The following is a 14319-nucleotide window of genomic DNA, read 5'->3' on the forward strand; positions in this document are numbered from 1 at the left end:
CTTTAAGCAGATACTATAATGGGATGAGACCTCGGGGAATTTTGGGAGGGAGTGAATGTATTTTGAATGTGGGAGGGATGTGAATCATTGGAAGTCAAGAGGTGGACTGTGGCAGAAAGGCTCTAACATGGCCCCCAGAACCCCCATCATCACCATCCCTTTGAATGCGGGCAGGACCTGTGACTTTCTTCTAACAGAATATGGCACTAGTAGCAGGTTAGCACTTCTGTGGTTATGCTGCATAATCTTGTAAGGAGCCTCCTGCTAGGACACTCTCTTCCTTACTGGCTTTGATGAAGCAAGTGGTCATGTTGGGGAGGCCCACAATGGCAAGTGTAATGGTTAGTTTTAAGTGTCAACTTGGCTGGACCACGGTGCCCAGATATTTAGTTAAACATTATTCTGGATGTTTCTGCTGGTTTTGTATGAGATTAATATTTAAATTGATACCTTTGAGCAAGGCAGATTGCCCTCCATACTGTGGGTGGGCTCCATCCAATCAGCTGAAGGCCTGAGTAGAACAAACGACTGACCTCCCCAGAGCAATAGGGAATTCCTGGACTTAAACTACAACATTGGCTCTTCCCTGGGTCATCAGCCTGCTGGCCCACCCTGTGGACTTTGAATTTGCCATCTCCCTTATCACATGAGCAAATTCCTCATAACCTCCTCTCTCTCTCTCTCTCCCCCGCCTCCCTCTCACTGTCCATATCTGTACACACACACACACACACACACACACACACACAATGGGTTTTGTTTCTGTGGCAAACCCTAACTAATACAGCAAAGAAGCAAGAGTGACCTCTGGCTGACACTAAGCTAGGAACTGATGCCTTCAGTGGGGCAGCCCACAAGGAATTGAATGTTACGAATAATCATGTGAGCTTGGATGTGGATTCTTCCCCAGGTGAGCCTCAGATGAGAGCCCAGCCCTGGCCAATACCTTGATTTCAGCCTTGCAAACAACCCAGCTAAGCTTTGCCAAGACTCTTGAGCCACAGAAACTGTGAGATAATAAATGTGTATTGTTTGAAGCCACTAAGTCTGTGGCAATAGTGTTACACAGCAATAGACAACTAATAAAAGAAGGTATGGAAACTTGGAGATTCCTTTCTATTTAATGTCCTATTTTTTCTTTCAAGAGCTCTCCTAGGAGGCTTCCCTGGTGGTGCAGTGGTTGAGAGTCTGCCTGCCAATGCAGGGGACACGGGTTCGTGCCCCAGTCCAGGAAGATCCCACATGCCACGGAGCAGCTGGGCCCATGAGCCATGGCCGCTGAGCCTGAGTGTCCGGAGCCTGTGCTCCGCAACGGGAGAGGCCACAATTGTGAGAGGCCCATGTACAGAAAAAAAAAAAAAAGAGCTCTCCTAGCTTTCAGTAAGTCAGTCCTGTGTAATGCTTCCTTAGCAAAAATAGCCAATAGCCTATGGAAATATTGAAGCGTCGTGGTATTATAGAAAGAGGCTCGGGAGTCATACAGACCTAGACTTGAATTCCACCTCCACCACTTCCTAACTGTATAACCTAGGACGAGTCACTTCACCCTCCCACCAGCATGAGCATCCCTTTCCTCAGCTGACATAGGGTATAATAACAGTATCTGTTTCTCAAGGTTGTGGGGATTAAACAAAATAATAGATGTAAAGCATGGAATCTACCACTTCAAACAAAGCAAGCACTCAATACGTGGAAATTTTTTAAATGCTAATTTGTGGAGGGTTCCTAAGCCTGCAAAACCCCAAGGATGAACACCATTGCCTATGGCTGCCCCAGATCCAGGGCCACTTGGTCATCTCGGGTAACAACGGATAGTGGCATGATGTCACTATTCTCTCTAGATAGCAAAAGCCTGGAAGTACCAGGCCCAATAAATATTTGCTGAAAGAGTACAAGGAAAAGAAACAAAGAGCCTCTACTAGCCTGTAAGCCCTGTGAAGACAAGGACCATGTCTGTGTTGTTGGCCGCTGTACATCCAGCACTCAACACAGTGCTTGGGACAGAATTGATGTTCAATAAATAGTTGCTGAATGAATGAACGAACGAATGAATGAATGACTACCTCATAATGGGGCATGAAGGGAAGTAGGTTGGGTGTTTATTTCCAACATGTGTCTTCTCCACTTGAATGGCTCCCCGGAGATCCCTGATACAAGTACTGGGGCCATCCAGGGAATCCCTTTAGACCAAATTATTTCTACTACTGTCTTGGGGAATAGTTAATTTCCCCCAAAGGGAGGCAAATAACTGTGAGCAGAAGGGCCCTGGTTATTTAATTAGAGCGAAATAGAAGTAGAATGCCATTTTTTTTTTTTATGCGGTACACGGGCCTCTCACTGTTGTGGCCTCTCCCGTTGCGGAGCACAGGCTCCGGACGCGCAGGCTCAGCGGCCATGGCTCACGGGCCCAGCCGCTCCACGGCATGTGGGATCTTCCCGGACCGGGGCACAAACCCGTGTCCCCTGCATCGGCAGGCGGACTCTCAACCACTGTGCCACCAGGGAAGCCCCTAGAATGCCTTTTAAAGCATTATTGGGTACCAGGCACTGCTGAGGTTTTTACACACATTATCTGTCTCATTTATTTCTTACCACAACTCTCTAGGTTAGGTATTAACATTATCCCCCTTTGGCAGAAAAGATTACCGAGGTACAGAGAGGTTAGGTGCCTTGCCCAGGATCACACAGCTAGTAACTGAGAGTTAGGACATGAACTTAGGCCTGTCAGACTCCAAAGCCTATGCTCTTTCTACTACAGCAGTATTGGGATCTGGCAGTAGCCACAGACTTTTAGAAAGACAGCGGGCAGGGACCCTATCTTATTTGCCTTTGTGCCTCGAGTTCTGTCAGAGTGGCTGTCAAGTAGTAGAGATTCAATAAATGCTTAATAAACAAATCTATCAGTGAAGAACTCTTCTCATTCATTCGATCATTCATTCAATAAATATTTATTGACTGCCTATAGTGTGCCAGGTACGTCTAGGTAGAAGCTGGGCATATAGTGGTGGACAAAAATCCCTATGGAACTTACATTCTAATTGGGGGAAATATACTATAAACACATAACTAAGAAAACCTCAGATGACGATGACTACTCTGAAGAAAAAAGAGCATGAAGTAATTAAGAATGACTGGGAGGTGAGGGAAGGCTTCTATAAGAGAGGTCATTTAAACTGAATAATAAGAAGGTACTAATCATGCAAAAGTCTGAGGGAGGTACATTTGAGGAAAATGAAACAGCTAGTGCAAAGATCCTGAGGCAGGAATAAACTGGGTGTGTGAGGAACTGAAGAAAAAAAAAAGAGAGTGTGCTGGTAGCAAGTGAGAGAGAGGCTGAACACTAAGAGATGAGGTGTATTAGGTTGTTGGGGCTGCCATAACAAAGTGCCACAAACCAGGTGGTTTAAACAACAGAAACGTTTATTGCCTCAGTTCTGGAGGCTAGAAGTCCAAGATTAAGGTGTTGGCAGGGTTGGTTCCTTCTATGGCTGTGAGGGAGAATCTGTTTGTGCCTCTCTCCTAGATTCTGGTGGTTTGCTGGCAAACTTTGGTCTTCCTTGGCTTGTAGACACATCACCTCAATCTCCACCTTCATCTTTACCTGGCATTCTGTGTGTGTGTGTGCGAGTGTGCGCGCACTTGCTTCTAAATTTCTCCTTCTTATAAGGACATCAGTCATATTGGATTAAGGCCCGACCTACTCCAGTATGACCTCATCCTAATTTAATCACATCTGCAAGGGCCCTATTTCCAAATAAGGTCACATTCTGAGGTACTGGGGGTTAGGACTTTAACACATGAATTTTAGGTGGACACAATTCAACACATAACATGAGGTTAGCAAGATAGGCCAGATGAAGGTCATGGAAGGCCTCAGAGGCCAGGGTAAGGGGTTTGGGTTTGCTCTGGATGTAATGGGAAGCTACCAAAGGGTTTCAAATCAGGCAACTGACATGATCTATCTTTGAAAAGGATCATTCTGTCTGCTGTGTTAGAATATGAAAGAAAACAGCCCCTGTGCCTGCATGAGTCATATGGCTCCCCTACTGGGGATGGGAATTCTCATCATAACAACCATTTACTGGACCTGAGGCTTTAATTTTCTTTATTTATCATTAGTTTGCAAGAAAAACAAATTTAGCTTCCAACTGATGAGATGAACACATATTTATAGCCACATATAAAAATAGTTTTCTTTCCTGGATGTTTACTTTTAAAAAAATATAAAAGTGACATATGCTCCCAGTAAAAACTTCAAATAATACAAAGGGAAGTCAATTAGTAAATACAGGCCCCCCAGACACTGCTCCCCAACCCTAATCCATCCCCACTTCTCACTTTTCTACACAAGCACATTTTTAAAAAAACCTCTTTGGAGATCCCCTTCCTAGGATTGCTTCTGATCACCTCTACACGCCTCTATACAGATTCTTACCCACAGTAAATTTTTAACACTAGGCCAACTGCCCAACCAGGCAGGCTCCTGTTACTCTCTTCCCATAAACTGGCCTAGAAACAGTCAGGATCAACAGGAACACGTAGCCATAAGATTAGTCTGGATCTGGGGTCAAAAACACTGAGTTCCAGCTTCTGTTACAACACTTCCTGCCTCTGAGATACTGAGCAAATCACAAACAAGTCTTAGTCTTAGTATCCTCATATTTTGCCTATCTCACGGGGTTGATGTGAAGTTCAAGGGTATTTGTGTAACAAAATATTTCTAAGTACATTGCTGCTAGTGTAGACAACCCTCCTCTCCACTCCATTGAAATCCTAACTCTCAATGTATTTGGAGGTAGGGCCTTTGGGAGGTGATGAAGTCCGGAAGGTGGAGCCTGAACATGAACAGGATTAGTGCCCTGATAAAAAGGACCCCAGAGAGCGCTCTAGCTCTCTTTCTGCCATGTGAGGATACAACAATTCTGTAGTCTGCAACCTGGGAGAGGGGATCTCACCAGAACCCCACCATGCTGGCACCCTGATCTCAGATTTGCAGCCTCCAGAACTGTGAGAAATCGATTTCTTTTGTTTATAAGCCACTCTGTCTATGGTCATTTGTTATAGCAGCCTGAGCTGACTAACACACCTGGGATAGTCCCAGTTTGAGCCTGTTGTCCCTGGGTAATTATTAACACCACCATCCCACTGTCAGAAGTGTCTTAGTCACACAATAAATTATATGGCGATCCTAATGAAGGAAGAACTGGAGTCCTTTCCTCATTGTTTTTATCTGAGGCACTGCTTCTAAAAAGAAACTACAACTTTCAGACACCAGGACGATAGGCTCCTTAAAGGCAGGGACTGCCATGTGATTGACTTGTTTTAACAATAAGAGAAACACAGTTTATTATATACGTTAAAAAGAGAATATCTGATCAACTAAGAAATACCTTGTGATTGAATTTTGTATTCCCAGCATCTAGCTGTATGTATGAATTAACGCTTTTTGCCCTGCCTACTACCCTCAGACACAGTTTTTTTCTGACCAAACCAGAGCTATACCAGTATTTTAATGATTGCACTGACATCTGGTGGTCATTTCCAGGTTCTTCTCTGGGCAGCTCCTGTACTAGATGATGGATTCATCTGTACCTCGTACTCCATCAAAGCCATTTTTATCTGAGCCCTACAGCAACTAGACATGATACTCTAATTCTTCGCAAGTTGTTGAGAGCTGGTAACAGCTAGATGCACTGTTTTTTTTTCTTAGAAGGTATTTAGATTAGAGGCCGGGATGATGATAAGTGTGGAAGGGGTCCAGTAAAATGATAAATAACATCAAAAACTGAAGTTTCCTTGTGGAATTTCAGGCTTATGAGGGAGTTATTTATACATAGAGGTGTCCTTCCTGAAATGATACCAAGTAGGCCAAAGTCATTAAAGTTCTTGGTAGCAACAAGGTATCAAGTCAACACCAGTGCAGATGTAATCAAATGTCAACGGGAGAAACTCTTAAATGAAAACTTGGACACACAGTAAACTGCCTTCCTGGTGGTCTGGCTAACAGAGAGAGGGAGGGAGAGGGGAGGAGGAATCAGATACAGGAAAAATAGAGCGAGAAAGTAGGAAAACCATACTTCAAAGTATAGCTTTCCTTTGTTTTCTGGGTTCCCGAGAGGTGCGAAATGGAAATGTTTGCATATTCAACCACTTCCCCGAAAAGCCCACTCCTCAGTTACTTCAAAGGGTTTCCCACAGAAAACATTTTAATCCCAACCCACCATAGCGAGGATACTACTAGCCCTACTATTCATTGGAGGAACATTTCCATCACCCATCCTACTCCTTGTAAGAACTGACTATAGGCAAGAGGCCTGTCAAAGCCCATAATCTTACATCATTAAAAGCTTAAAAAGAGAGGGAAAAAACACAGCTCCAGCTAATCCTCATTTCATCAGGAAAGGATCACCAATGTATGAGACAGGAACATTTAAGTAGCCATAATGAATGAGGTATCTGGAATCTCTCAGAAAATACAAGGTGCTCCTCATTTGTCTCCTTATGGTAAAAAGTATTACTCGATCTGTAAAACTAATTAAGTCTTTAATAAATCGTTTTAAGAAGTGAGCCTTCTAGCAGGAATTTGCAGGTACCTTTTACACTATCCTTCCCCAACCTCCACACCGAGCTTTTATGATCAGAAATCAATAGCTACAAAATTGAGAGTCTTCAGAAACACACCAGACACCAAGTTGGATAAGGCTGTGCTTTATTACATGCATAATTACAAATCTGTGCTAAGTGAAAAATGTATAAAGCAATGGCGACCTGGGTTTAAGCCACACAGAGAAAGGGCTGGACAATCCCATTAACCTTTCTGCCAAAGTCCATTCCATTGCCTTTAACGTGATTGTTTCCTTTTCTTACAATTTGCATAGCACTTACTTGTCAAAGTACTTTCCTTTCATTGTCTCAGTTTATCCTCACAACAACCCTGTGAGGTAGGTAGGGCAATTAACACTATCCCCATTTTGCAGATGGGAACACTGAGGCACAGAGCGGTTAAGATCTCGAGGCTAGTTAGTAGAAGCACAGGGAATAGAAACCAGGTCTCCTAACTCCCCAGCCCACATCTTCCTTTTTAGACTATGTTCCTATGCTTGACCAGGGAGCAGAACGAACTGTGCAGTGAGCCACAGCTTTGGTACAGGCTGTGCCTATGAACAGGGACCAATGTCTCTAAAAGTTAGAATAAAGCTAAGAAAGCGTGACTAAAGGGTTGGCAACACTCAGATAAATAATTGCTCTGAACAGCTCAGCACCAAGTTTCCTGTGGAAACTCTATTAGCTTTAGTTGACTCTAGTTTCTGGACGCCTAGCTACTGCTAATGTCTATACCTTAGCTTCGGTTGAACTTTTACCAACTCTCAGGAACTAAAATGTCGAGTCAGACAGGTTTTCTTTGGCTACTGCAGTTGGAGCCGGCCCTACAAATGAGCTTATTACAGAGACATTCATATAGTGGTCCATGGGCTGGAACCGGCCCCTCTGATCCTCCTGGCCTCACTGGCTCACCTGACAGGTGGTATTTTTCCCACAGCCAGAAATGAATGGACAGAGGTAAGAGCAGGAGGCTGGCCTTGGTCAAATGAAGAAGAGTCACCATCATTACATCAATGGCATCCTTAGGTGACATGACCAGGGTGCTGTCCGTCAAGCCCAACTCCTTTCTGGCCTGTACCTGGTTAGCAGCATAGCTTCAAAAGACAGTTTAAAAGAACAAAACATTAAACACATCATTTTTTTACCTAGAATGAAATTAATTCTTAATCATTACATAGTCCCAAGGGACCAAATATATAATAAAAAGTAAATATTTATTAAAATCTGAGTGCTAAAAAGGCGGGACAATGGGAAAGAGAGAGAAGGGATAAAGTGAAATGGAGGAGGGAAAAGGAACACTCTTGAAGGACCATATACTTGAGGTACACTCAATAAGATAATGAGGCTAAACATTCCTACCCTGACAAAACCATCTCGGGCCATTCCCTTATCTCCATTCTGCCAGGTGGCATTTCACTCATCAAACCCTAGACCGCCTCTGGCTTTCAACAGGTTTGGACTAGTAGATGATAACAAGGTTTAGCAATGAATACTTCACATGTCTGCATTAAGATGCTAAAGCCCTGGACACTGCCAACAGATACCATTGGCTTTAGCCCCTACAGTGGAGCAAAGCCCCACTGGTCCCATCAGCTCAGAAGTATCTTCCATTCTCTACTCTCAGAATGATCCTCTCCCTCCCCAAGGTCCACATTCAAAACAATACACTTGGAGTAACTGAGAAAATTTTTTGAATTCAGGGTATTGGGGTGAGGAGAGACAGGGGTGGGGAGGAAAGAGGAGGAGAGGCAGAGATCATTTATTTAAACCCTCATATTTTTATACCATCACACACTTTCTTCCCCTTAAAAGGCCAAACTTTAGGCAAGGCATTCATTCAATGAGTGTGCACCCAGAGGCTGAAGACCCTTTGGCAGGAACTTAGAGGTAGGAATTTAAGACTGCGGGATTGGGCTGGATGACCTGATAGGTCCCATCCAAGAAACGCAAACTCCGCACATCATAGACCTTCTTTCTTTCTTGGGTGATTTGGCAAAATCAGACTACGAGGTGGAAAACCCGATTTTGCTCCCTACATCACTTCAAAACTTTGCCAAGATGCAGATGTTTAGAAATGAGACTGTGACCAGCAAACATTTAGGGAGTAACTTGAAGTTGCTAACACCTACTAGTCCAGGAACTCTTCCCCTTGGGGCAAGCAACAAAAATCGAGGCTGAGCACAGCTCAGTGGTTACCACAGGTCAAATTTACACAGCTCCCTGAGCTCTGAGAAAGCCTCACCTTTTTCTTTTTAATCTACAATAAGTACATACCAGGGAGGCTAACAATATAGATTTTTAAAATATTTTGCTATCAGAATTCAAGATAAGCTACCTAAAGCTTATCACTCAGGCAATGGCAGTAGATGCTGCCCTCCTCCGCAAGAGGGTCTGGTCTTGGGTCAGCCCTCTCCACAAAAGTAGACTGCCTCCACCAAATGCTGCTTTGAGCCTCTTGGTTGCTTGGAAAGCCTGGTCTTTGGGAGACTACTAATTTTTTCTCTCCTTGAGGCACATGATCAAGCAGTTTATAAATGTCGGGGTGTTTGGCTTGGGGCATGGAATGGCCTTCCTCCCACCATCTTACAAGAATTCGTATACTTGCTTACTAGGCTTTTTCCACTGCCATAACTTTCCATTCTCTCTCCAAAGGGAATCCAGGTTATCCCAGAGGTGGTTAAAAAAAAATCAAGGTCGTCGGACACTGAAGTTCAGACCACATATTTAGACACCTTTTTTTTAAGGACTCAATATTTCACCTCCCCTTTACTTTCTGAACTCCTCATTTTTTCTCAGAGTTTTTAAGAGCTCAATACTCTATGCACCACCATGAAAGATGCTCTCCTGCTTTCTCTGAACAGATGAGTGGCCTGCGTTTGGCTCTGATCCAGTGAAAGTAAACCGATTCCTCACAATACAATGTGGTCAGTCATCAGTAAGTACTCTGGCAATATAAAACACACTGGTCATGTCAAATTTTCAACTGTCTTCACTATCATTTATTAAAAACTCAACTTCAAAAACTGCACTCCTTGTGATTTATTAAAAAACAAAACCAAAAGATACTGTGGGGTAACAAGTACACCTTCCTACTCATCACCTAACTAAACAAATCAAGGTCAGGATCCAACCGGGACAGGTGATCCAAATACTTAAAACATACAGCAGTGATTACATTCCCTGATCGACTCTCTTGCACGCTGTTTTAAAAAACACATTTGCTCCCCTGACACCTGAATGGGTTCATAAGTTCATAGTTAAGAATTACTTCACAGCCTTAGACCACACAAAGTCCCCATTACTTTATCATTCTTGTGTTCAAGCACAACTGAAGACTTGCTAGAGACATTTATGCTTCTTCTCTGCTCTTCCTGTAAAGGGTTCAGATTCAGCCTCTGGTGCCAAAAGAACGGAACTGCTTTGCAGTTCCATCAGCAAATTAATCGACTGCTCTGCCAGCTGGCAAATCCAAAGTACCATCAATGTCAGATTATCCACCAGAGGATATCTGCTCTGTGGATTATACCACCTCTACTCCACAGCTGGGCTGAGCCTGAAGGACACCAGAGCCAGAAAAGAGGGGGAGTGTCTGAACGTACATCCAAATAGAAGTGATCTTAAAAGTGGCCATTATTTTGCTTGTTCAGTCCCCTGCTTCTGCCAGTGGCGTAACTAATCATGCCTTAACTATTTTGGCTTCTTTAATTCTTTACATCACAGATCTGAAGATACAAAATATAGCAGTTAGACTTTTACAAATCCATAGACTCTCATTCCTTTCGTGGCCTGGATGCCTACCAGATATTTTGCCTTGGAAAGCCCTAACTCTCTCGAAGCACTTATTGGCATTCTTTTGTAAATCCTTTCCGTGTGTCGGGAAACCTTCTTTCTTATTACCAGAATCGACTGGTCTCGGCTCATACTAATTTTTAAATCACAGATTATCCAGTCTTTTGCCACTGAGGTATGTGGCCATTTGAGACTACTGACAGACCCCCCTATATCAGCTTTGTTGGTTTAAGTATGTCCAACTGCTGAATTGGCAATGGCAGAAAGAACATTTTCCTTTGCCTCAAGACAAGAAACTCTGAGGGTTAAGGTGCTGAGCTAGCAGTCTAGCAGAGAGCTCTACCACAATTAGCCAAACTTGGAGCCAAACCATCGGACTGGACATATAATGGATACCATACACTACAGCTACTTCTAGCATACGAGTTACAAGGATTCCTGAGAAGCTGAGGTTAATGAATGAGATTTATCAGGAGTGAGGTATCAAAGGGATATTATTCTCTGGAGGGCCAATCGGTGCTTAGTATCTAGAAAGTATACCTTGGCACAGTGTTATCTGATTTCTTGAATTTATTCTCTGAAGTAGCACCTGAACACTGGCTCATCTGTCTCAAATCAAAAACAGAGCCTAGAAGAAACGCAAAGGCAAACTTAGACACTCTCCACATCACTGCTGTACTATGAAATGCGACCAAACCTTTCACCATCACCAAATACCAGAGATACTAACATTTCCTGTTTTGCAAACTTTAGTTGGACGGCTGATAAGAAAAGACAGGTAGTGAACCAGAAGTACACACATAAGAACTTTGATTTGCGCACAACAGACGCGGTGGTCAGGCAAATAGCCTCATCTCGTGTGAGGGAATCAGTGGTACAGAAGGGACAAAAGACGTGAAGTTACTGAGTCGTGACTATAATATAATATAACCTAGGGAGGTTTTTGTCTTTTTCATTAAAATGCTAGAGTGATATACTTAAAAGGAGAAACTCTGGTGACTGCCTTGATATTTTAAAGATAAAAATCAAAATAAGCCTTGGCTCCCCAGTTCTAGGCAATAAAAGAATTTCAGATTTTGGAAAGATAAGAAACTAGGGGTAAAAAATCCTAGAATCAGAGATAGACAACTTTTAAAATGAGGTACGCTGAGGTGCTTGGAGTGGGAGGAGAGGCTGTGCCGAGTGACTGCTGATTCTAGGCTAGAAGCATGGTGGGAAGCGCTGGGAACAGACTTGTAAAATGGGAAAGGCTCAACTCCCACCCCTAGCATTTGAGTCTCACTGCTGTGGGCGTCAGCATGGAAATGGAGCTACTGGGCTATAAAGCAAAGCAAATGGTTGTGCGTCACCTCTCGTCCATGGGCTGTAAGATTGTAGAGGCTGGGTTTACAATTTAACTAGCCCTGGGAGTTATTTTTTTGTAACAGGAACGATTAACCGGGCACACTACTCAATCCCAAAGACAGTACTCAGGACTGAGGCGTGGGAAAGGGAGAATGGAGGGGGAACAACAGCACGTGGGTAAAACTGTAGAAAACGAAACAGTAGTCGGAATGATGATGGTGGCTCTGTAACTCCACCAGGTGTCCCTAGAGTGTGATATTTTCTACTGCAGTAAAGGTGGTAGGAAATTGAGACAGGCACCTTTTCAATTGTATACAAGCACCTTTGGTGTCACCAGGCCTTGTCCACACCCCTGGGTCTCAGGAAGGTTCTGCATTTTATTTAGAATTCTAAGGAGCCTCAAGAGAGTCACAGCTGCCTATCCTGTTCCAATGCCTTGAATATACCTGAAAGTACCCCAAGCCTAAATTCACGATCACGGGGACAACACTGGCCTGTTATATATATGTACTTAACACTGGGAGGACGCATGAGTGCGCAGTCATTTTAGTACTGGTGGTTGTTATGAAGGAATGCATGAGAACGCAGATACAGTTCGGGATCTTCCCTGGTTTACCAGTATGCAGTCTAGACTTGGTTCCCTTTACTATTCTTACATATTCCAGAAGCCAAAAGCACCATCACTCATGGAGGTGGCATCTGGGTAAGAGTTGGGACCTCACAAAAATGTGAAAGTCCTGGTCATTGACTTTGCTTAGAACTTTACTAATCATTCGTTTCACGGAAGATGGAGAAATCATTCCTTGCTACTAACAAATTCGTGGCAAAGTCCTTGTCTACTAGCTAACAAAGGCCATCTGGAAAATTACCCTTTTTGCAGACAAGGAGAAAATTCTATAACTTATCTTTTGTGCACTTCAAAAGAGTACCAGGAACAAGCAAGCTATAAAAGTCAACCTCTCTACATTCATTTAGAGGAGATTAACCAAAGCAGCATTGTCTTATAATCAGGTATTAAACTTAACATACACATACACACACATAAACTAATAATGCTAAATATTGTAACAAGAACAAGATAACATTTGAACTGAATTCACAGTCTGGAAAATACCATTCCTATTTTCCTTCTGGCTTTCCTTTCTGTGGTTGGAAAAGCAAAGTCCCTGGTTTACACTTCATCTTCCACCAATGACAGAGTCCAAAAAAGTGACTTTTTCATGAGCTTCCTGCAGGCTATAGGTCAGGATGGTTGGAATTTTTCTTGCATAGTTTTCAGTGATTGCATATTGGCTAATACTTATGTTGTAAATTAAAAAAATCTTTAGAAAAAGAAAGAAAAAGAATTAAACCATAGCAATCTTGTTTACTCTTTCATGAAATCTTCCTAATGCAATATCACAGAAGCCTAACTGAATTTTCTCCTAAAGAGAAGATTAATTTCCAGAGATTATGTAGTGCAACTGGTTAACTTGTAGGAAAGAGACAACACACAAATATAACTTCACCATCCAAATGTGGGAAATGTTTTTTGGGTACCCAGTTAATAAAATATATCCATGGTCTGCAATGTCCTTCCTGTTTTATATCCAGTACAACCCTGTGATTCTAGTTGAAGAGAATGGAATCAGGATCTTGGTTCGCCATCTGTGCTATATGCTTTAGCACATCCTTTTTGGTAATGATTCCAAGCAATCGCCTAAAAGATAAAACAAGACAAAAATTAATCTGTAGTTAAAATAACAGTCTCGAAGGTGACACTTTTTGTGGTCCTTTTCATCTTTGTCTTTGAATACTATCTGTACTTACAGAACGATGACAGGACTAGATTACATGTACCAGGTAAATGGGACAATGCATGGGTCCCGAAGCATGCTCTAAGCACTTCTTCCTCTAGGTCTTAAATCCTGCTATTTCCTGTGGTTTAAATATTCTTCGCTCTATATACAAATCTTACCTTTTGCAACCCAGTTCAAATGTCCCTCTTCCAGAACACCTTCCCCGATCCTACGAGCCAGTAATAACTGTGCCCTCCTCCTGGGAACAGCATGTTCTGTGCACACCTCTTCCGTAGCATTTGTCCAATTTGCTGTGTTCTCAGCTTCCCTATAAACACTGTATGCTCCTTGAGGGCAGAGAAGGGTCTCATTGCTTTTTGCCTCTCCCCAGAATCTAGTGGAATGCCTTCTTACATGAAGTACAGATTCAGTAAAGGTTGAATGGATCAGTTAGGAAAAGTCCCCTTACTGATCTCAATCCTGCAAGACATCTGCTACGCTATTCAGAAACTGTAGAGGGCGAAATTCTTATATAATCATTAGATTAACATACCAGGGTCAAAAACAACAACAAAAAAACCAAAAACACGCACCCTTCTCCTCAGCCTCCTTTCTTTTCCAATAAAAATAGCATGGCTTCCTTTACTGGATAAGAAATATCCCAGAAAGAAAGAGCCTTAGCCTTGGAAGTCAGAAGACTTGTGTTTAGGGAGTTCCCTGGTGGCCTAATGGTTAGGATTCCGGGCTTCCATTGCGTGGCCTGGGTTCAATCCCTGGTCCGGGAACTGAGATCCCGCAAACTGTG

General features: G+C 42.9%; 1 protein-coding gene across 1 annotated transcript in view; it reads right to left on the reverse strand.

Annotated features, from left to right (window-relative positions):
• Positions 1-825: 825 nt before the first annotated feature.
• The window catches only part of CLCN5 (Cl-/H+ antiporter 5), a 165574-nt gene continuing 152080 nt past the window's right edge, over positions 826-14319 (reverse strand). The window contains exon 15 of the mRNA XM_089904547.1: positions 826-13435. Coding sequence (XP_089760673.1) covers positions 13345-13435 — 91 coding nt within the window. The 3' untranslated portion in view covers positions 826-13344. The remainder of the gene's footprint in view (positions 13436-14319) is intronic.

This window comes from Delphinapterus leucas, chromosome X, assembly GCF_059928025.1.
Source record: "Delphinapterus leucas isolate spDelLeu-1000000601 "Yukka" chromosome X, BTC_Dleu_Yukka2, whole genome shotgun sequence".
In the NCBI taxonomy this organism is placed as follows: Eukaryota; Metazoa; Chordata; class Mammalia; order Artiodactyla; family Monodontidae; genus Delphinapterus; species Delphinapterus leucas.